This window comes from Oryctolagus cuniculus, chromosome 2, assembly GCF_964237555.1.
Source record: "Oryctolagus cuniculus chromosome 2, mOryCun1.1, whole genome shotgun sequence".
Classification (NCBI taxonomy): Eukaryota; Metazoa; Chordata; class Mammalia; order Lagomorpha; family Leporidae; genus Oryctolagus; species Oryctolagus cuniculus.
This window is the reverse complement of record NC_091433.1, coordinates 40,581,996-40,606,138: the sequence shown is the minus strand read 5'-3', so window position 1 is coordinate 40,606,138 and position 24,143 is coordinate 40,581,996. Positions and strand designations below refer to the sequence as shown.

Sequence of the window (24,143 nt, the reverse complement as noted above, 5' to 3'; positions counted from 1 at the left end):
CTCCATGCTCTGTATTTGCTCAAATATTTCAGTGTCTTAGTGTCTAGTGTTGAGTAATCAAACTGATTGTCTGAGCCTGGCTTGTCTTTGGTTTGGCAGAGCCTTGTATGATTGTTGAGTGACTCTTGAGCCCAGCTTCCAGTAGCCTGTGCTATCAGTTACTTACTTGCTATTAGCTCTCCGTGCCTTTCTTCACCGATTGGAAAGCATGCTGTTTAGTGATATCAGCATCATCTGGTATAACCTGATATTTCTCCCCTCCTCCATTTGTGTTTGAAGGTGGTCCTGCAGTTGAAGTAACTGGAATGGACAAAGACCAGTGCTGTCAGAGTTCACTGCTACAACTCCTATGGCAGAGTGGATACTGTGTGTTCATTCAGAAACCCTTCTGTGTATTGACTGCTTGATCAAGCTGAGCAAGAAGCAGTGTGGAGATTACAAAGATAAAAACTTATCAAATCCCCAAAGAACAGGAAATTACATGGTGGACAGGAAGTGCATAAGATGAAAGATGAAAAAGCCATAGTAGCAGTTTATATTTTCATAATGATTGTTTTGTCTCATTTATTAAGTATTTGAGAAATCTTTGTAGATATATAGTTTTATTAAAAATAAAAATAGGTTCTAAAGTAATTAAGCATACAAAGCACAAATATACTTAAATATTGCCTAAAGAATTATGTGAATAGCAAGGACATGTGTTATGGATATGTAATTAATTTGTGATATTTAAAAACAACTTTCTAAAAGAATGTATAAGCTGCGAATATAACTCAGGACATTCCATATCTTTCTTGTATTTCAAAGGCAAGATTATAAAATGTAACATTTCTTAAGAGAAAAGCTCTTTGTCAGACATGAATAATAGAAAAATACTCCAAATTGGTGTGGAAAATTTTGAGTTTATGAATTCTAGAAACTAAAATCTAGAACAAAGAAAATAAAAACAGCACTATTACTTATGCATTTCTGTATCTGTTAGATGACTATGCTCTACTAAAAGGAATAGATGTCATTGTATAGTGTATATATTCAAATATATAAGATGAAGATCTGCTTTTGTTATAGACTCTTAATATTGAATTTAACTCTTGGATATTAACAAGTTGGAAAGCCAACTGTTTTTAACTTCAGTTAACTTTTAAAAACAAACATTTGGAAGAAATAAAAAGCTATATTTTATTTTTACATGTTGCTTTATTTCAGATAACTTTCTATGTAATGCAGTAGTCAAAAATACATAACTCATTTGTGCCTGCTGCTTGCAAGCGTTATGGCTCATTAGACCACCAGACTGTTCTTTGAGGGTGTCCAGGGCGATTATTACTTTTCTCATACAAATGAAGATAGGCGGAGGGAGTTGCAGTGAATATGTGAGTGTGATCTAAACAGCGCTACCCAAACTGTGCCTGCTGTACAAATTTGTTACAGGTTGGGGATTAGACAAGGAGCTTGGGACAGAACGTTCATCAATATGTTGTTTTCTTCATCAAGAAGTTTTGGTTATGATGAAGTATCAGCTGAATTAAGCAACATGCTAAATGTGGCTGTTGATTTTACCTTTTTTTTTTTTTTAAAGATTTATTTTTTGAAAGGCTGAGTTACAGAGAGGCAGAGAGAGAGAGAGAGAGATGTCTTCTATCATTTGGTTCACTCCCCAAATGGCTGCAGCAGCTGGAGCTGGGCCAATCTGAAGCCAGGAGCCGGGAGCTTCTTCCTGGTCCCCCATGTGGGTGCAGGGGCCCAAGTGCTTGGGCCATCTTCTTCTGCTTTCCCAGGCCATAGCAGAGAGCTGGATCAGAAGTGGAGCAGCTGAGACTTGAACTGGTGCCCATATGGGATGCCGGCGCTGCACGTGGCAGCTTTACCCGCTGTGCCACAGCGCTGGCCCTGATTTTACCTTCTTGTCATGCAGCAGTGATGGTGTATAGATAGGTGCCTTGGGTAGCACTGATCTTGAGATCTCTTCTGAATTTCTGCCTTCAATGCAGTATGTATCTCCTTTGCAAGGATGAAATCTGTGCTCAGTTCTCTTCTCACCGCATGGTGTCATTTCCTTAGCACATCTGACACCTTCACTGAACTCTAACTGGTTTACTGCATGTATTCAGCACATATTTAAAGTGTGAGGTTGGAGAAGTTCTCACATATACAGGTTTGCCTTTGAAAGCATCACCATAACAAGAGAGTGAACATATTGATCACTACTTTATGTTTCCTCCCACTCTTCTGTTGTCCCTGCCCCTGACACCTTCCCCCAAGAGACCATTGATTGACTTCCTGTCAGTAAAGACTGGTTGTATTTCAAGAGTGTAGTATGTACACCTAATTTTTAGTCTGACTTCTTTCAGCACTATTTTGAGTTCTATCCTTGTTGCACATATCAATAGCTCATTTTTATCGTTGAGAAGTAGTATGTTGTAGAGATTAAATTTTTTTTTAAAAAGTTTACTTGAAAGAGACTAAGAAAGATATCTTCCAGCCATTTGTTCAGAGAGAGAGAGAGAGAGAGAGAGAGAGAGACTAAGAAAGATATCTTGTAGCCATTTGTTCACTCCACAGATGTTTGCAACAGCCAGGGTTGGGCCAGGTTGAAGCCAGTAGCCTGCAAAACTCTTTACACATCTCCAATGGTGGGTTATAGGGACTCAGGGACTCGAACCTTCACCTGCTTCCTTGCAGGGTGTGCATAAGCTGGAAGCTGGATTGGAAGTAGAGCCAGGACTGAAACCCAGGGATTCTAATATGGGATGTGAACTTCCCAAGCAGTGATTTAACTGTGGTGCTAAGTGCCTACCCCTGTCCTAATTGATCTTTTAATCAGTGATGGATATTTTGCTTGACTCAAGTCTTGGGCTATTAGAATACACAGCATGCTATGAACGTTCCTGTATTCTTTTAGTACACACTTTGGAGTGAAATGGTTCGTGTGGTAGGTTTGTCTTCAAGATACTGCCCAACTATTTTTCAAAATGACTTTGCTGTTTTATGTTCTCATTGTGAAGTTCCAGCTTCACGCCAACACTGGTGTGATCAGTCTTTCATTTCAGCTGCTCTGTGTATAGTGGTATCTCACTGGGATTTCAACAGTCACTTCCTGGGCCAGTGTTGTACAGTGGGTTATCTCGCCACCTGTGATACTGGCATCCTATATGGGTGCTAGTTTGAGTCTTGGCTGCTCCACTTCCAATACAGCTCCCTGCTAATGCACCTGGAGATCAGTCCAAGTCCTTAGATCCCTGCATCCACATGAGAGGCCCAGATGGAGTTCCAGGCTCCTGGCTTTGGCCTAGCCCAGTGCTACCTGTTTGGGCCATTTGGGGAGTGATGGAAGATCTCTCTCCCTCTCTGTAACTCTACCTTTCAAATAAATAAATCTTAAAATCACTTCCCTAATAATATTGAGCATATTTTAATGTGTTTTTTTTTCCATTTGTATTTTCTTGGTGAAGTTTCTCTTCAGATCTGTTGCCTCCCCTGCCTTCGTTTATTGGATATAGTTTGTTTTCTTAGTATTGAATTTTGAGAGTTCTATATATATTCTGAATACAAGTGCATTATAATGTATACATGGGTACTTCATGAAGTTTGTGGAAAAATGCATATTTTAATTGTATTTTTGCAAACTTTTTGAAGTACCTTCATATGCCTTATTGATATTTTCTCCTATGCGCCATAAATCTTATTTTTTAAAGAACAGTTTAGATTTACAGAAAAGCAAAGAATAAAGCACGGAGAGTATTCATATGCCCTACACCATTTTCCCTATTACTGACATCTTATGTTATATGATATATTTGTTATAAATAATAATACATACTTAAGAAATTACGTAATTTATTCAGATAGCTTGTTTTTGCCCAATATGCTTTTTCTGTTCTGAGATTCTATCTTAGTTACCATATATTTAATTCTATCCTGTTAGGTTCCCCTTGCTCTGACAGTTTTCCAGACCCCTTTCTTTGGTGATCTTGATAGTTTTAAAGAGTGGGGGTGAGGTGTTTTGTAGCCTATCCCTCTGTTTCTCTCACGATTAGAGTTAGCGGTTTTTTGGAGGACAATCACAGAAATCAAGAGCTATTTTCTTTGCATCATATTAAGCATATATATTTACTAACGTGGTTTATGACTTGACGTTGACCTTGATTACCTGGTGGAAGTGTTTGTCGTGTTTCTTCACCCTACAGTTACTCTTTATTTCCCCCCTTTCTATACTGCACTCTTTGGAGAGAAATCGGTCTTTTCAGTCCAAATATAAGCAGGGGAGTTGTGCTCCTTCTTTGAGATCAAAGTAGCTACATAAACCATGGAGTTCTGCACACGTTTGTCTCTTTTCTCCCATTTCTTACTTAATGATTTATTTGAGCTCATGCATATTTACTTCATACCTGGGACCGTAATCCAGTACTGTTTATCATTCACAGTATTCCACTCTTGACAGCTGGCGCTCTTTCAGGGAGCACCTGTGTCCCTTTGTCACACCCCCACAATTGAGGGTGGCTTTTGTTTTATTTAGGCCTGTCTGCCTCCATTTCTCTCCTTACCCCCAATTCCCTTCCTGCCTCCCTCCCTCCACCTCCCTCCATCCTTTCCTTCTTGTCCTGTGTTTTGAAGCATTTCCTTACTTTTGGTAGTGTAAGATGCTCCAGGCTCATTGCTCTGTGCAGCTCTACAATTAGCCATTTCTCCTCGCTTTCATTGAAGGGTGGTATAAGAAACCAAGCTTGCTGGCTTATTACTCCTGGAGCATAATTTCTGTTAGACCCTCTCAGTGCTAACAGAGCCAAGAAGTATAAATGTGTGCTAATTGGCGTAGATCAACTGATCTATGACTTTGTTATAAATTTATATAGTCATGCATCTATTTCAAACTAAATGAGTTCATAATATCTAATTCTATAATTCTAATCCATTATGACATGGATCATTCTAGCCTCTGGTAGTTTCGTGTCTTGCATTTTTGTATATGGTAAGACAAAGATCTAGTTTTAATTTTTCTGTGTGTGGGTATTATTTTTCTGAACCTTATTTATAAAAAAGATTGTCCTTTCCCTAATGTGTATGCTTGGCACCTTTGATAAAAATCAGTTAGCTATAAGTCTATGGATTTATTTCTGGGCTTTCAATTCTGATCCATAGGTCTACGTGAGTGTTTTGATTCTAGTTGTATCCTATAGCTATATTCCAGCTGTATACTATAGCTTTACAGTAGATTTTGAAATCAAGTATGTGATGCCTCTAGCTTTGTTCTTTTTTCAAGATTTCTTTGGGGTTCAATATGAATTTTAGGATTTATTTTTCTATTATGGTGAAGAATGTCATTGGAATTTTGATTGGGACTGTGTTGAATCTGTAGATCATTTTGGGTAGAATGAGCACTTTAATATTAATCCTTACAAGCTATGATCATGGAATATCTTTTAATCCATTTGTGTCTTCAATTTCTTCCATTATAGTTTGCATTGTGGAAAACTTTAACTTTTTTGGTTAAATTTAATCTTTTATTATTATTATTATTATTATTATTTAGACAGGCAGAGTGAACAGTGAGAGAGAGAGAGAGAGAGAGAGACAGAAATTTACTCTTGCTTGGGAAAGCAATAGGAAAGTAGTGGAATATGGTCCAAGTGCTTGAGCCCCTGCACCTGTGTGGGAGACCTGGAAGAAGCTCCTGGTTCTTGGCTTCAGTATGGCCCAGTCCTGGCTGTTGTGGCCATTTGGGGAGTGAACAAATGGATGGAAGACCTCTCTGTCTCTCCCTCTCTGTACTCTGCCTTTCAAATAAATAAATAAATCTTTAAGGAAATAAAAGAAGAATCTCCAGGGTATTGGCTGTAAATACAAACTGCTAGAAAAATTATTCCTAAGTATTTTAAGTTTTATACAGCTATTGTAATGAGATTTTTTAAATTCCCAAGATACTTTATGATTAGTGTATAGAATGTTACCAATTTTTGTATGCTAATTTTGTATTTTGAAATTTCTCTGAGTACTTGAACTCTAGCAATGTGTGTGTATAAAATCTTTAGAATTTTCTACATATATATATGATCATATCTGTGAGCAGAGATAATTTTACTTCTTTCCAATTTGGATGCTTTTATTTTCTTTTTTTTGCATAATGGCTCTTGCTAGTACTTTCAGTACTATATGAATAGACATGGTGAGAGTGGGCATATTTGTTTTATTCCTGATCTTAGAGGAAAAACGTAGTTTTTCACCACTAAGTATCTTTACATGTTTAGTATGCTTCTTCCATGAAGCCCTGGATGTTTCTTTGTTAATTATTGATTCAACCTCCTTACTAGTTATAGATCTCTTCAGATTCTCATGATTCAGTTTTTAAGATTTATTTATTTATTTGAGTTACACAGAGACATTTGAGGCAGAGAGAGAGAGAGAGAGAGAGAGAGAGAGAGAGGTCTTCCATCTGATGGTTTACTCCCCAAGTGGCTGCACCAGCTGGAGCTGCGCAGATCTGAAGCTAAGAGCCAGGAGCTTCTTCCAGGTCTCCAAAATGGGTGCAGGGGCCCAGGGACTTGGGCCATCTTCTACTGCTTTCCCAGGCCATAGCAGAGAGCTGGGTCAGAAGTGGAGCAGCTGGGACTCGAACTGGCGTCCATATGGGATGCGGGCACTGCAGGTGGTGGTCCCAATGATGCATTCACCTCTGTGGGTTTTATGTTTTTTAGAATGTCTTCACTTGTTTCAGTGTAGTTGTTGCCATGTAATTGTTCATAGTGTTCTCAGCTTCCTTTACTTCGTGATCTCAGTTAAAATATCTTCTGTTTGATTTCTGATTTTATTTGAATTTTCTCTGTTTTTTCCTTAGTCTACCGAAAATCTTGTCAATTTTGCTGATTTTTAAAAAATTACTTCATTGAAGCCAGCGCCGCGGCTCACTAGGCTAATCCTCCACCTTGCGGCACCGGCACACCAGGTTCTAGTCCTGGTCGGGGCGCCGGATTCTGTCCCGGTTGCCCCTCTTCCAGGCCAGCTCTCTGCTGTGGCCCGGGAAGGCAGTGGAGGATGGCCGAAGGGCTTGGGCCCTGCACCCCATGGGAGACCAGGAGAAGTACCTGGCTCCTGCCTTCGGATCAGTGCGGTGCGCCGGCCACAGTGTGCCAGCCGTGGCGGCCATTGGAGGGTGAACCAACGGCAAAAGGAAGACCTTTCTCTCTGTCTCTCTCTCTCACTATCCACTCTGCCTGCCCCCCCCAAAAAAATTACTTCATTGATTTATCTCTTTTTTCTACTATTTTCTTTATTATGCTCCAATTTTTATTATTTCTTAACTTTGGGCTTAGTTTTTTCTTCTTTTTCTAGTTCCTTGGCATATGAAGAGGTTTTTAAAAAATATTTTTCTTTAATGTTTGTGTTTATAGCTATAAAGTTCCTGTAGAACTGCCTTTGCTGTATGACTTAAGTTTTGATATGTCATGTTTTCATTTTCATTTGTTTCAAGATGCTTTCTAATTTCCCTTTTGATTTCTTCCTTTACTCATTGGTTGTTGAGGAATGTCTCCTTTAATTTCCATGTGTTTGTCAATTTTTCAGTTTTCCTTTTGCCATTGATTTCTAATTTAATTCCATTATGGTCTGAAAATTCACTTGTGATTTCAGGCTTTCTAGAATATCTACCCTGGAGGATGTGCCATGTGCTTTGGGCAAGTGTGTGTATTGTTCCACTGCTGTTGGCATGTTCTGCAAATATCAGTGAGGCCCCTGGGGTCTATAATGTTGTTTATCCTGCTGTTTCCCTAGGTATTTACTGTCTGGATCGTCTATATAGTACTGAAAGGAAGGATTCTGAAATCTATGATTGTGTTACTCTTCGTTTTTCCCTCCAGTTCTATAAATGTTTGGTTTATATATTCGGGTACTCTGATATTCTATGCATGTATTAATTTGTTTATCTTCCTGGTGAATTAACCTTTACATCAATATATAATATCCTTTGTCTCTTTCTGTAGGTGTGTTGTCATGAGTAAATTCACAAGTAGATGATTATGGTTCCTTTATTAAGAATTCATAATCTCTTGTTCTCTCTGGTGTCTGTTTGTGGTACTGCAGATTCTCAGGAGCTGCATCAAACTATCACACTTTTGTTCTCAGCAATCCCTAGGCTTCTAGAGTATTCTAGGTCATGGCAGTGCTCCAAGTCAGACAGTCCCTTAAAACATCAGACAGATGCTCTACTCTTCTAGGATCCTCTTCCAGGATAGAGGGAGAGGCTGTGGAGCTGTGGCAGCCTCTCTGCTCTGCAGCCCCATCTTCTCAGCATCCACTGGTCTTCTAGTGCATGCCACATCTTCCCAGTACTCTGAGACAAGGGCCTATCACTTGGAAAATCACTAAAGCCAAAATGTTGGGTTCATGCTCCAATTCTTTCCTTTCCCTGGGAGAAGCTAGGAGTTGGGGGTTTTCTCATCCTGGTTCCGTGCTGACCTGGGTTGGGAGTAGACTATGGCTGGCGAATGCCATGGATTTTCCTACCAAAGATGCAGTTGGTAAATGGAAATACCTCTTAATTGACTTCACTAAAGGAATCGGTCTATGTACTGTTGACTCGGTATCTCAGAAGCAGGGGAGGGAAAGGAGAGCCAGGCCACAGTTCTGCTGGTATCACCCAACTTTGCATTTCTAGCCACATGAATGAGTTTCTGCTGCTGTGTTTTCAGCAGCATCTGGCGTGGTCTGTTTTTGAGATGGTAGCCATCTGAGAGGTTTACTGGTATCTTATTCTTATTTGCAATTCCCTAGTAATGTACAGTGTTGAGCATTTTTCATGTGCATGTTTTCTATCTGTACATCTGCTTTGGCAAGGTGTCTTTTCAGATGTTTTGTTCATTTTTAATTGTTGTATTGTTAAGTTTTTAGAGTTCTTTGTATTTTGGACACAGGTCTTAATGGAATGGATGTTTTGCAGATATTTTCTTCCTGTCTACAGCTTGTCTTTTCAGTCTGTTAACTATGTTTTTTGAAGAGCTGAAGTTTTAAATTTTGACGATCTTCAATTGCTTAGTTCTTTTTATGATCATCCTTTTGTTGTTATTTCCAAAGAATCATTGTCTAATCCAAATTAACAACAATTATCTCCCATGTTAGAAGCTTAACTTGATAGCTGCAGACTCTTGAAAGGTATAGGATTCAGGTGGTGGATATGTTGAAAAATTTTCAGAATAATCCAGCTAGTTAAAAGAAATGATACAATGAACTCAAATGCAAAATAACTTGGATACCAGTGATAGTACAGATACACCGCACCAACACGTATTTTCACTGCTGTCCAGAGGAGAAGCCTTTTGCATGCTAGCATATGACAAAATCTCTTAGCCAATTCTCTCTGGGCATTTGCACTCTCACTTTGATGTGTTGCAAATGCATAGATGAGCTGGTTTGTCCCAATCTCCTTTATTTAGTTTGTCTCATCTATATTGTGATTTCTCTGAGCCTGGGAAGGTTTGTTTGGTATTTCTATTACCCTAGTCTTTTCCCACTGCCTTTGCAAGGTTACCATCAAATGCTTGCTGAATTAATAAACACTTCATTTTCCTTTGCCTGCTACACACGTATTTTGCTCAAGCGTCTTATTGACATAGCAAATCCTAAAAAAATTACATATGTATTTGTTCCTTTCTGAATTTAAATAATACGACTATTTATTTCTCCCATTGTGTAACATGGTCTTCTGCAGCCAGCATGGAACGCTTCAACAAATAACTCTGCAGGCCGAGACTCAGCTGATAAAACGGTGATTGCCACTTACTTTGTTTGCTGGAAGTTAAAGTCATCCCTGGGCTGGAACTTAGACTTCTGTTGAAAAGCTATTCCACTGACCACCAATTAATGGATAAATAAGTTCACACCTTTAGTCTGTTCAGTGTTTTATTGTCAACGCATTCTTTCTGAAGGGAGGAAATGAGTTTGTACGTTGGGGTTCTTCCAATGAGGAAAGACTGACAAGTAGGTCATCTCTAGTATTCATATTTACAGTGGAGATTTTAGAAGAAATGTGACACAATGTACTTCACAAATAAATGGATTCAGTTTTAGGAATCATTTTTGAATACAAGGAGACTGTTCATTTCTTCTGTTTCTAATACATAAACACTCCATATGTTCAAATGTTTGTAAGGCGTGTTATCTTAAAGAATATTTTTTAAAAAATCAAAGTGATACAGAAACAAAGTCCTGAAAAGTGCTGGTATTTTTTTTTTTTACAATTGTTGGATAATCCTGCCAAGAATTTCTTCCAAATAAAGGGATTTAACTTTGTATTAAATTTTACAATAAAAGCTCTCAAATGATAGATTCACAATTCTAAACATTTTTAAGGATTATAAAAAGATATGCCTGAAATCTTATATGTGTTGAAATAGAGTACAAAGTAAGCTTTTTATATGTAGGCATTTTTAATTAAAAAATGTTTTATTTGTGTTTTCAGAATAAACAAGCTAACAGAAATTGTACATATTTACAGCAATAAACTACATTTCAGAAGCTGCACAAGGACTTTTAAAGTACAGCTGACGGTTTTTGACACCAGCCTTTCAAATATTTCTTTCTTTCATTTGCTGTAACATTTAAAATCTTAAAGTACCAAAGCAAAGCAAACAGCAACTTATTTGATAGCAAAGCCACCCTATTAACAAAAAATATTGAGTGAAGTTCAGTCCTGTGACCATAAGGGTATTTGAGAGTCCTGAAATCTAGAGCACAAGCGTTTCTTGTGTCCGTACCTGATTGCGAGTAAATTGTTTCTGCATTTTACAAGAATACACAATTACTCCATGAATGATAAGGAATAGAAAAAAGGCCATGAAAGGTAAAAGGGTCAGGAATCAGAGGCCACTGAACAGTTTCTTATGCACTGATTCACTGTTTAGAGGGACATCTATTTCTTCTTTCATGTGTATAAATCACAGTCTACAGGCTTCATGGATTTTGTCCGCAGATAGCTTTTGAGATAATGAAGGCATAATGTCACATACTTTCAGCACATAAAAAGAAACTGATGAAACAATTAGAATATTTTAATCAAATCCCTAACAGAAAGGGTACAAACAAGCACACACTGTATGAAAGTCTGATTTCAAATGTAGAAAGCAACTACAGAAAATCACAAGCATCATTATAACAGCAGTTTCAATCAGAAAATGCAGCATATACTGATACAAAATAGAAAACTTGAATTATAAAAGTCAGGAATACACCTTTTTCTTTCTTGTAAAACCTGTTCCATTTCAAATTTCTACAGGTTTACAGAAATACTCATTCTTGCCATTTGGCTTCTTTCGTGGTCTGGAAGTATACAAAAGTATTACCTGCTTATGTAAGAAAGCAAATGCTTATGTTAAAAGAGCATTCAAATATTGTAATTTATGTTTTGTTGCAATGAAAAAAGTTTTGCCTTCTGAAAAGTGAAGAGAAAGGGACTCTTGTTTACAATAACTGTGTAATACCAATCAGAATATGAGTTAGCTAAATCACATTTGATAGGAGGATAGATAGCAAATTGATTGGTGGAGATTTAAAAACACAAGGAATAAAACATTCAATATCATCTAGCGTATTTGGTGAGTTTAGCATAATGGATTTTGAGAGGCAAAAGAGGATATGCATTTCTTTCCATACGTATGTAGCACCTGCTTTGAAAACCACAGCTATTAGTACAGGATGCTATGACTTACGATAGCAAGAGACTGGTTTGCAAAGTTTAGTTAAGTTTTGGATTTAATTAAGTTTTAGGTGAAGTGGTAGCCAAAGAGGTGTTCCTTTGCTGGCAGAATAGTAATTTCCTATTCTTCAGCCTAATGAGTCCTGCTCTCCCATGCCTCCCAGATCACCGCATACAGTTCTTTGCCTCAGGATCAGTCCCCTTGAGTAAAGTCAAGAGGAGTGAAACAGTAAGAGATGGCAGGTAGCCGGAACTTTCCAAGCAAGCCACCCTCAACCCAGATTCTATTCTGTCTAAAACAGTTTTATATGTATTTGAACAATATGCATATTGAACTTTCCAATTTTAATTTCCATCAACATTTTCAATGACACAAGATTATTTCACATTAGCCATTAGGCTCCCATCCCAAAGACACAAAATGCTGCCTGGTGGTCAAGAATAAAATGTATCTAGAAATGCCAAAGATTTTTGGTCCTAGTAAACAGCTGTACCACTTGGAATTTCTGAAACTCACATGCAATCTTGATTTTGTAATAGGGCCACATTTGTTTTTATCAAGAAGAATATTGGTCCTCTTTAAAATTGTTGAGCAACATAATCAATCAACATAGGTGAATAGAATCATGAGCATTCCCTTCTTAGAAGAGAGATGGGTGTTCTGAATAGGAAAGATCACTAGGGTATATAATTCCATTTTCCATGACATTTAAGTGAGAATAATCAAGAGGCTTCCTTATAATCATCTTAGGGGCATTGTTGCAAAACATAACATATTTCAAGCTTTATCCAGTGAGTATTTCAAAAAGATGTAGGAAACATATTGATAATGGATTGATTAAAAAAGAAAATGCAGATAAACTGTAATTCAATGTATTGGGGAATACAAGTAGAAAAATATGTTATCTAGTAAAAGTGTGGTGGCTGGTTGCCACTCTGAGGTAAGGCTTGCAAATTATATATTTCTGTTATTAAATAAGTAAATACTATACCTAACAGGAGAATAGGAATGTTTACAGTTGAAAGGGAGAGGGACAGAAAAGGCATTTCCCTGTATATCTTTTTATTTTTTTTTCAGGCTTGAGAAGCAATGACGAATGTCAAGAACTTTCTGTCTCTCCTAGATAATTCAAAGCCTTATTTTTATTTCTTAGCAGAAAAACAATTTGGTGTGCAATATACTCTGGGAAAATTCTCTCAGAGTTCACATTGGAGTATACCATCAGTAATGCAAAGCATTAAGAATAAAGCTTCAAGCATAAACACCCCACAGAACCTAGACCAAAAGGTTTTTAATAAGGCAAACATAAATAGGGAGAAAATGAAAATGTAAAAGGAAAATTTCCTTTTTTTTCCATAAAGGAAAAGCAGTAGTAATTAGTATAGAAAGTTAGATTCTGCTAGAACTGGTGGGATCCAGAATGGTGATCGTATCAGGCAGGATTCAGCCTTGATAGTCATATTTATGGGGAAAAAACCACAATGACCACTATGCCTGACCCCAACCTGGCTTAAGTGTAACTTTGACTTTCTTAGTCATTTAGAAGTTGTAGGAGTAGGCTCTGGGGGACTAGCATGAGATAGAGTATAGGAGTCACCTGTCCCCACACTGTATTATCTATAACCCCAAGATATTGCCTATTATGCGTGTTTCCCTATTGTCACATTTACTATTGTAGGTCATTTTATCTGCATTTATAGACTCTACCATGGACAGAATAATAGGTGCTCTGAATAATACAGGGTGATTAGAAAGTGGAGCATTTACTCTTAAGTACCTTACACTTTATTTAGAGAGGCAGATATATATCTACAGAGCTACTGGAAATATACAATATTATATGTATGTATATATATATGAGAAAGAGGCCACAAGGATTGGGTATTAATGGGATGCAGGAGGGCATTTCTTGATGGTTTTTGGATGACATTGACTTGATCCATAAACTGCTACTGGGTTGAGTTAGGAAGAATATCTGACGGTCAGTGATTTAAATATAAGACTTCAAGAACAGCATAGGAATGTTTGGAGATGATCAGTGGCTATGGGAGTGGGAGAACAATGAGAAGGCGAGCAGAGGTGGTGGAGAAGACTGTGGTCAAAGTTAACAGTAAGCTATTCATATGACCCAAGATAGATCTTATCCAACATGTTCACATTAAATTTATGGATATTTCCCATATCCTTTATGTTGCTGAGCCCCCATAATTAGGGTGACTGTACGATTTACTCAAGTACACAGTGTGAGAGTGAGAGAGAGTTCTGTTAATTATTGTAAACTGGGACTGTCTCAGGCAGACTGCATCTTATATTCCCCTAATGAAATGTTAACCAAGGCCGGTGCCGCGGCTCACTAGGCTAATCCTCCGCCTTGCAGCGCCAGCGCACTGGGTTCTAGTCCCGGTCGGGGTGCCGGATTCTGTCCCAGTTGCCCCTCTTCCAGGCCAGCTCTCTGCTGTGGCCAGGGAGTGCAGTGGAGGATGGCCCAAGTGCTTGGGCCCTGCACCCTATGGGAGACCAGGAGAAGTACCTGGCTCCTGCCTTCGGATCAGCGCGGTGCACCGGCTGCAGCACGCCAGCCGTGGCGGCCACTGGAGGGTGAACCAATGGCAAAAGGAAGACCTTTCTCTCTGTCTCTCTCTCTCACTGTCCACTCTGCCTGTCAAAAACAAACAAACAAAAAGAAATGTTAACCAAAAAGAACTGGGGTACATTTTGGGCTATTCTGTTGTCTTGTAAACTTTCCTTCTACATTTTTTCTCAAGAGGATAGAAAAAGGGTTTTGAGTATGGGATCAGGAGAGAGGATAGAGCAGAGAGGAAAAATTGAAACCAAAACTGGACACAGAGCACACACCAGGCATGGTACATAGCTTTGGGAGTGGGAACTATTCCTATGCTTTCTACTCTCCACTCACCTTCATGCTCAAATCTGGATTACAGAGTTAAAAAGAATTCAATCTAGGCAGTGTAGTAGATGGAAAAAGCTTTGGCTTTTGAGCCATGAAAAGCCAGGATCGAATATTTACTCCATCAGTAACTACTGGATTTTGTATAAGGTATTTAACCTATTTCAGCTTCTATCTGCAGATAGTGGAATGGTGACCATAACTTCACAGTGTTGTGGCAAAGATGAAAGTATGAAGTTATGCATGGGGCAGTGTTTTCTGACACTACAGACCAATACGTGACCGTCACTGTTGGATGTCTACCCAAGAGCCATTTTCTTTTGTTTCTTAATTTGTCTATGCATTGGGCAGTTATAGGTGGTGGTGCTGTCAATGTTGCAAGGCAATCATGATCATTCTACTCCTCTTGTTAGTGACTGGCCCCGGAATAATGTGTAACCTTAAGCCTACCCATAAACAGAGGGAAGTCTGCTGGGGACACTTTGGGGAAGATTTCCTTGCTCTGACAAAAAGATCACAGGTAGGATTTATTCTTGTTTCTTCCTCTTAATACAGAGATGTGAGGAGTGTGTATAAACTACAATAGGTACTACCAGCCTGCAGAAGAAGGGAGAACTGACTATAAAAGGGACCTGGATCCTTGGTTATATCATCATGCTATTAAAATTAACCAACTTACAAATGACCCTTCTTCTGTATTTGCATGAGGTAATAATAATTTTAATGTAGAAGTTACTTTTGGCTGCATCTTTTGCTACTTGACCTGAACGAATATTAACTGATAAACATGCTACTAATTATTTACCTCATCTGAGTCAGAATTCAAACACTTAGTTTCCTCTCCTAAGTCTTCAAAAGGAGTCATTCGGCTTCTGAATGGGATTATGTGTCCTCAAAAAGATAACATTAAATATGAAGCTATCTAGATAAAAAGGATGGGATACTAGAAAAATACAACTCACTATTTTGAGAGAAGCAATGAGTGCACTTGGAGATGGGGAGGTTACAACAAAGGTCTTTATAAGATGCTTGAGGTTGAGAAGAAGAATACTAAATGAACTTTACAAACAAGAGACTGTCCCATTCATGGACAGCCAACAATGGAAAAAAGGAATTTCTTGGCACTTTCCTACAACTTTGATCAGGAGGCTCTCAAGAGAATCATGGATGTCTAAGTTTCAAAGGATTTTTTTAAAAAGGAGGAAAAATTGGTTAAGAACATCTAGTTGCAGAAATCACATTGGGGACTATGTTCAGAGAATGAAATGGCAAGAATATTTCAAGAATATTAACAGCTAGGAATGCTAATCACAATTTAACAAGTAAGCTTTCAGTTTTGTCATGGTTGTTCCTAAAAGTTTGGCAGATTTACCCAGTTCAATTGACGTTAAGGGAAGATACAGGGAGTAGAGCAGAGAGAGCAGAGAGCAGAGGTTCTAACTACATGTATGATCCCAATTAGACAAGAAGCTGTTTCTTGCCCGAGAGCTCCACCACATCTGCTCTTCCACTTTCAGAACACAGAGAGCAATAGCTCCAGGACTAGGCAGGGCACGGCAGCAGTATTTGGGCTCAGATGCAGCCTAGAAATTGGCTTTTCCACCCATGAAGGAGTGTGTCATGGCTTTTTCCTGACAATTATAGAGAATGCTTTAAGGATATCCACATCTTCCAGTGATATAAAAATAAAGACCAGATCACAGTGATTTGTGTTATCTGAGACTGTCTGAAATATGGTCTTATGAGGGGTCTTCAAAAAGTCCATGGAAAAGCTATGTTTGGACTTCAAAATTATTTGCACTAATATAAAAGTGTTTTTTAATTCCATTTACCATGAACTTTTAAAAATAGTGTAGAGCATTACTAAAGTAGTGAAATATTTTTGCAACTTTCTTGTAAATGTGACTGCATATTCCTTACATTTTAAAAGAATATGAACAAGTATTGAATTCAATTCACTTGACACCAGATGGCTTATTCTCAAAAGCATGCTATGAGGATTCTTACTAAACTTGAGGGGCTATGATCGCTCCTGTGTTTTCTTGCTAACCTCTCCTACAACCGGACCTCTTTAAAATTACCTTTGAAATTCAGTTCTGCAAGAGAACTTGATGTCAACTGCAGCTTGACCAAAGTCACATACCTGGGCAGGGGCAGAAGATAACAAAACCAAAGCCTCAGTCCTAATTGAACTGCTTATTTATTCTAATAACATTTCCCTCTCTTCACCATGTAGCTCATTGATTTTTAGCTTTTCAAAGTTAGGCTGTGCCTTGTTTGCCATATATGTAGAGAACTCTGTATCTCTAAATCTGTAGACATATTTTCTGGAGGAAACGTGTTATAAACATTATAAACATTGGGGCAAATTAGAGAGTTTGCACTGTGAACCATCTGACTATAAATCATATTTTAGATATTCTAGAAGCCAAAGGGTAGGTGGGTAGGATGATGTGTAGAAGTAGAAATCTGTAATAGGAATAAGATACAGGAAGGATGAAGTGGGTCAAGTTCCTGAAGGGTAGTCTGTAATGAGTAGTGCTACTTAAATGATAAGCTCTGCTGGGAGCAATAGCAAAGCAATTTAAAGTGGTCTGTGATTAATATTGAAACAGGACATGAATAAGTAATTCTGATGAATTGATACAGTGTGAGTTCATCATATTACTACTGTAATGTAAGGAGATGGCCTTATTTTCAAGCTTTGGTAAATATAATGTCATTTTCCATGTTTTTGAGGTAATGATTTTTATTAATGTTCTTCTTTGAAATAGTATGGAAAATAGGAGGATGATGTGAATATATGTAACTCTAAAGAAGGAAGAAAAGAAATAGAGCAATAACCTAAGGTTGTTCAGAGGAGGCTACTATGATTACACAATCTGCCCACAAAGTTCTTCTCAAGGGCCCTTTTCCTTTGGGGAAAATTATTATAGTTTGTTGATTTTGTGAATTCATTGAAGATACGCAATATAAGTCCAAAGAAGTTAAAGCTTTCTGCTGCTCATGGAACAGACAGTTTATGAGGTTTGGAGGTAAGAAAGAGGAAAAAAGTAAAGGAATCAGTCTCATTGGCTTAATGTGAGGCAGGATTGATTGTATACAGTACTGGAAGGAATGAGGACAGCAAAGGCAATCTATTTTACAGAACCCAAACTTGCAAACAGTATACTCATATTTAATAACTTTAATAATTATATTGGGAAATCTCTCCCCTTTCCTATTTGTCTTATAATAAGGCCTGGGGAAGAAACAGGAGCTGGGAAACAATACTGACTGCTTTGGTTTCCAAATGGGGATATTTTAAGTTACTGAATCTGTGACCCTGTATACCTAAGGTAAATGAATAATGTTATTTGGCTTCTCTTCATTATTTTCTTTGATCTATATTCCATTGTCTGCAGGACAGGGAATGCAGACTGGATTGCTCAGAAGAATGGATTTCTTTTCCAACAAGTTCAGAAATACAACTACTGTTCCCACCTGACTTCTGACTCGGGCCTTTATGATGAGTGCTGGTTGCTCAAAGACATAACAGACATCCAGGGATTAATCAGAAACGGTTCTGAGCACCTTGACATACCAAGTACTTTTTACTCAGGAAAAACCCAAAACCAAGCACACACACAAAAATGCCCAAACAACTCTTAGATCCCTTCCACTCAAATAGGAAACTGTTTTAGAAACACTAATAAAACTCTTCAAACTTATCGTTCTGTGAACTTAGTACCTTCTATTTTAGATGCTCTAATAAAGATTTCATTTCTAATTCTTGTCTATGAAACTGCAGCCTCTGACAATTAAGTTTTCTATTGGTTTAATTGATTTTGGTTATCTAAAAAAAAAGAAAAAGAGTTTTAGGAGAAACCCACTGTATTTTAAACCTAGCAGTTGACTGAGTTGATTAGTTCAAACAAGATTTTTTTCTTATTCAACTGATGGTGAACTTTAGTTGGCACATTTTGGAACCAAAACATCTCACTTTGATGGATTCCTATGCTACATTCTCCTGGCACTTAAAAGGTTGGCACTAAGAGACCTACTTTGCTAAATTCTTACCTCTAAGAAAGATACTATTCCCTCTAAAACATCCCTAAGAGGCCAATCTATAACCCTGCCTGCTTGGATATTCTGGATTTTTGTGGACACCATCACCCTCTTCATCACCATCTGATATGAAAACACAACTTATGGTATCATATCCCACCATTCTGAAGACTTTTTCAAGGATACCAATACTTGGGAGAAATATATATGAAAACACTTAACTACTAGGTTCTTTTTACAGCTTAACTAGCATATATGACACATATCTCCATGCCTAGTTGAAGAATACCTTATTTCCAGACAATTTATTCCAATATTTCTCTTTACCTTAAAAAAAGGTCACAGTTACTTCTTTATCTTTTGGGAATGAATCAGTCAGTTGTTGGTATTAAAGGTGTTTGCCAGCTATTCCTATTATCTGTCCTATTATTTGGACACTTGACTATTTACCCTGACCACGCCCATCCCTTCTATTCATTTTTATTCTTTCTAGAAGTTCTGGGAAACACTATGCAAGAAGTTAAAAGCTAAAGCTACTGGTGCAAATGAAACTTTGAATTACCTGTGGATTTTGAGCCTCTCTTCCATTCCTGACCCCCTGAACAGAATGGAGAATTCAGTTTCTGAATACATAAGTAATTACACACGAGTGATTAAAAACATGTCAACTTTTCATAGCACGGCTCAAGAAGCAGCTTGCTGCAGTTCCCGTTTCTGCTGGTGTGCTGTTCCTGAACCCTGGAGGCTCTCAGCCTTGTCAGCAGCAGCTGCTGTCCCTTCCAGTGGAGTAGGAGCATGAGGCAGTGATCACAGACACCAGGCTATGGCTGGCAGCAGAATTACACAACTGCACACACAGAACAGCAGAGAAAGCAAGAGCTAAAAAGATTCTGGTTTGGGTCCAAATCACTAGCCATTTCACTTCATTAATGAAAGCAAATGCTTTATAAGCTTACATTATTTACAATGCTCAGAGTTTTCAAACATCCACCCAAAGCTGAGGACCACCACGCAACAGGGAACAATTCAGTGCACTATGTACAGAATTTACAAGGAAGTTTACATAATATTCTACATTCTGTTAACAAAATTTACTGCTTGCTTTCAGGAAACAGATAATTTTGTTTGTTTTTCTGTCCTTCTCAGCCCAGTAACTGTTGATTGAACCAACATGAGCAAATGTTTGCACGTTTCTTTTGCTTCCCTCGTGGAATATAAGAGTTTACTTTCCTTAGGGAAAAAAAATGGTGGCACATCATCCTTTGGTAATATAGGAATCAAAATTGTCCATATAAGAAATCTTGGAGATTATTTCTTTCTAGAAGCATTTTACATATATCTTTTGTTTAACTTGGAAAATTGTAATTGAAGTCATTCTTAAATGAACATTTACAAAATAGCTGTCAGTTATAGAAAGATGGGATTTAGTCAATATTTCTACTATTGTACATGATTTTTTTTAAGGAAAGCCTATGGCTGGGCCCTTGAACTAAAGTTTATTCTCTGCACTACATGTTTCTCTTTGCATTTTCAAGATCTTTTGTGATGCCCATTCATGAGGGTTTGGATGGAAACACACATCTGCCAGTCAGCAGATTACCATTTTGTTGTTTCTATTTGGCAACACGGAGGATGGAGGCAATGAGCCTGGAAAATTCAATCCAAAAGCATGCTTTTACTTGGGTCTTTGCTGGTAACGGTAACATACAAGTCACCTCTGATATTTTAAGCCAAAGGATATGAATGGAAGGAATGACTGTGCAGTCATTACAGTAAAGTGAAAGATGAGATTTCCACTGGGTCTGCACAGGTTAAGTTGTAACACAGTTTATGTCACAGTGTAGAAACATAGGGTTCCTTGGACATGACTGTGGCATGAGAGAGTGAGTCTGTGCAATTTTCAGCCTCTGCTACCATTTAAGTAATGCAAGCATTATGGCTATTTTCATGGCAAAAAAAAAAAAAAAAAAAGAATCCAATAACAGTTAAATAATGATCCCTTTATAAGGTAATACTTTGAATCTTTCAAGAATAGGGGACAGTTTGTGGGCACTTAAGAATGTCTAATTCTTTCTATGTTGCGGGTACATCATTTTGGGCAAGATGGGGTAGACATCAGAGAAGGAAGGATTTTTTTCCATGTACTGTTTAACATTGAAAGGGAGGATTTGGCCAAAAGGAGGCACACAGTGGGAAGAATTTAGGAGATGTTCAGAAGAAGGAAGTGGAGACAAAAGTCATTAAACAGAAAGTGGCGGCTACTTCATTCTTCTGGTTGCCATTACTTCTAAAATCACAGCTACTTGACAGGATTTGCATAACGATGGCTGTGACCTATCTACTGCCCAGGAGGGCATATGGTGATATGAGTTAAAGGATTATAGATTTTACGCAGGTTAAAGCATTAGAGCTCAAAATATTCTTTCTCTCTCAGAAGATGTTTCTCATCTAAAACTACAACATCAAAATGTTTAGATTTTAAAGGCAAGATAAAAAATAATAAAAATACAAATTACTCAATATTTGCTTAGAATGGTCTAAACTGATAAAGAGAAGTTGTTTTGTTAAGGAACCTAGATCAAAGACATTTCCTTTCTGATTTAAATGCTTTTTAAAGAGCTTTGACATCAGAATGATTCATTTCTGTTCAGCACCAGCCAAAAATTTTCCTCCCTGCATTTAAAATAAATAAATGGCTGCACAGTGATTCCTGGGTGGCCATTGGTAACATTAACCTTACAATCACCAAGATGGCCATATTCCACTATATTTGGGCATTTAATGATAGCAAAGCATATCACCCTGCCAAGGGACTGAACAGTTTCAAAACACATGACTACATGTTTGGAGGATGAGATTTCCTTGACCAAGGAAGTGTAGCAAAACACTGAAAACCTAAATGGAAATTTGGTTCCAATAACTCTACTAGTTTCTCTTGAAACCACGGAGATAATTTTTCCAGTTAAAGCACAATTCATATTCTTAAGAATGTATTTTGTCTTCATTAGTAACTATGTGTTTTAGAGTTCACTTTTCCCACTTCTCTCTAGCAGGGTATCTCATAACTCTCTCTTCTTGGGCTCATCATCTGCTTGATCTTTCCAATTAAATCTGTAAGTTCTAGCAGCAGATGCTGTTGTTAACCTAGGCTCACATCACAGCCTTAGGGAGAAAGCCAGGTCATCCAGTGAGACAATCATCCCAATTACTTTAACATTTATTTCACATCCGTAGAGTAGGTTCCCAGTTACCTCCATCCTTAGTTGGACAATTTAGGGTTTAATTCAGTCTTTTTTTTTGACAGGCAGAGTGGACAGTGAGAGAGAGAGAGAGAGAGAGAGAGAAAGGTCTTCCTTTGCCGTTGGTTCACCCTCCAATGGCTGCCGCGGCCGGCGCACAGCGCTGATCCGAAGGCAGGAGCCAGGTGCTTCTCCTGGTCTCCCATGGGGTGCAGGGCCCAAGTACTTGGGCCATCCTCCACTGCACTCTCTGGCCACAGCAGAGAGCTGGCCTGGAAGAGGGGCAACCGGAACAGAATCCGCCGCCCCGACCGGGACTAGAACCCTGTGTGCCGGCACCGCAAGGCGGAGGATTAGCCTATTGAGCCACAGCGCAGGCCTTAATTCAGTCTTAAAAATGAACATATAGAATTCTTAGATACTCAGTCTGAAAAAAAGGCTGTGAGATTTTAATGGCATAAAATGAGAAGACTCTCAACTAGCTGGTTGAATATGCTTAGTACTGTGTGTCTTGCTACTGAAGGTCATGAGAACCATGACCAAATTAACCCATGAGCAGAGATAAGGCAGTGCAGTAATGACAGTGATCTCTAAGTGTAGGCAGGGTCTATTCCTCAAGGGCTGGTGTACAAGTTTGGAGGCCCAGTGCCTTTGTCACTGTTGTTTTATCTGTGGACTCTGGGAGAATGACACCACAAGCACACATGCATTTCTTGAAATGTTCACGCCACAGTTTGGAATGCAGAGCTCAGAGAGCAGAGTCCTCACGCGCTGGCTGAGGCCTGTGTGACCAGCCTGTCTTCGTTAGAAACTGCTCTCTGGAAGGCTAAGAAATATATACTATTTGATTTAAGATTTGGCAGTTCAGAGAACTGCCCAGGCACCCTTTGCACAGCACATAAATCTCGCCTTCCTTGTGGAAAGGGTAATATTTTTCTCAAGCAAAAATTGTGCACCTCACCCTTCTGTAAAATCCTCTCCATTCCCTTGCTGTCATATTCTGGGACAGGAAGCATGGAAATGGGATGGTGAGGCTTCATAGCACAGCATCAAGGAATTCCAGGCTGATGAAATGAATTCAGGGCTGCTCATCGGAACTGGTCCACTAGAAAAATGGTCATTGCCCCCAAACCCCTTATTCTCAAGAAAAGGAAAGTGTTCTCAGTGGCTACCAGGTTTACCAAGCTGGATTCTAATGCTAATCGAATACTTGCTGGGAAATCAGAGAAAGAAGCGTTTTCCAGAACATCCAGCCCAATGGTGAGGTGTGGATGGCAGGCTGGGTTTGCATCACCTAGACGCGCACTTGCTGATCCCTCCCTCTTCCGCGGAGCTGAGAAGCCCCTTTGTAAGGGACATGGGGGCACCGAAGAGTGGCGGGGAATCTTCCTGTAGACTCCCGTTCTTTTGTCTCTCTTCCTGGAAATCTGTAACTTGTCAATGGCTTTGTTTTGAATTCTGAGATCCTGGAAATTGTGGATTTTTTTTTGTTTGTTTCTGGTTTTTGTTTTTGGCAGCATGAGACTGTTACAGTTTACCAGGAAGCAGTGCAAATGGAGGAGGTCATCTTTTTATTTTTATCTAAAAAAGAAACCAATAAAATCCAGGGTAACCAGGAAAAACTGCTAAAGATCTACCTATATTCTCTCTTTGTGTTTGTTGGTTTGTAAACATGGCAATTGACAGAGCTCTTAAAAGAGCTGATAACCTGGACCACGGTAGGCTGGAAAAAATATTTTTTTTTCTTTTTCTTTTTTACTGAAATAAACATGATGCAGTAATAAAATTGATATGCAAGACCTAAAACCAATTGGATGGCTGAAATTCTTACCTCAAAAAACAGCAGTATCGCTGTTGGGGACCTTCGGGGTTAAAAAAACAAAGAAAAGGAAGGTGGTCTAAATCGAACCCTTAGGACAGACCTTAGTGTACATAGTAAAGCCAATAAACGACGTTAAAAAGAGAAAAGGTGATGGGGAAAAACATTCGGGACCACTTGTCTATGGAATTCACATCAGTCAAGTCGGGGATTTTGACTTTGAGCTGGGAGGCGCGCCTGCGGATGCGCCCCTTGCTGGGCACCCCGTGCCGGTCCAGGGCGCGCCCATACCCCTCGCGGCTGCTCAGGGGCTTGCGGTACTGGATGCTGGCGCTGTCGTACGAGTACATGGTAGCCTTGGGGTCGCTCACGCTGGTGAGCACTTCTGAGCCGCTTGTCTCGTTCCTGATTTCCAGGGTGCTGAGGAGAATGTTGCCATGAGCGTCAAC

At 38.8% G+C, this 24,143-nt stretch overlaps 2 protein-coding genes across 2 annotated transcripts in view; one reads left to right on the top strand and one right to left on the bottom strand.

Annotated features, from left to right (window-relative positions):
• The window catches only part of COMMD8 (COMM domain containing 8), a 9,324-nt gene extending 8,136 nt beyond the window's left edge, over positions 1-1,188 (top strand). Inside the window, exon 5 of the mRNA XM_002709418.5 lies at positions 280-1,188. Coding sequence (XP_002709464.1) covers positions 280-300 — 21 coding nt within the window. The 3' untranslated portion in view covers positions 301-1,188. The remainder of the gene's footprint in view (positions 1-279) is intronic.
• Positions 1-24,143, bottom strand: part of GABRB1 (gamma-aminobutyric acid type A receptor subunit beta1) — a 494,464-nt gene that overhangs the window by 20,436 nt on the left and 449,885 nt on the right. The window contains exon 9 of the mRNA XM_051842511.2: positions 167-24,143. Within this exon, the coding sequence (XP_051698471.1) occupies positions 23,799-24,143 (345 nt within the window). The 3' untranslated portion in view covers positions 167-23,798. The remainder of the gene's footprint in view (positions 1-166) is intronic.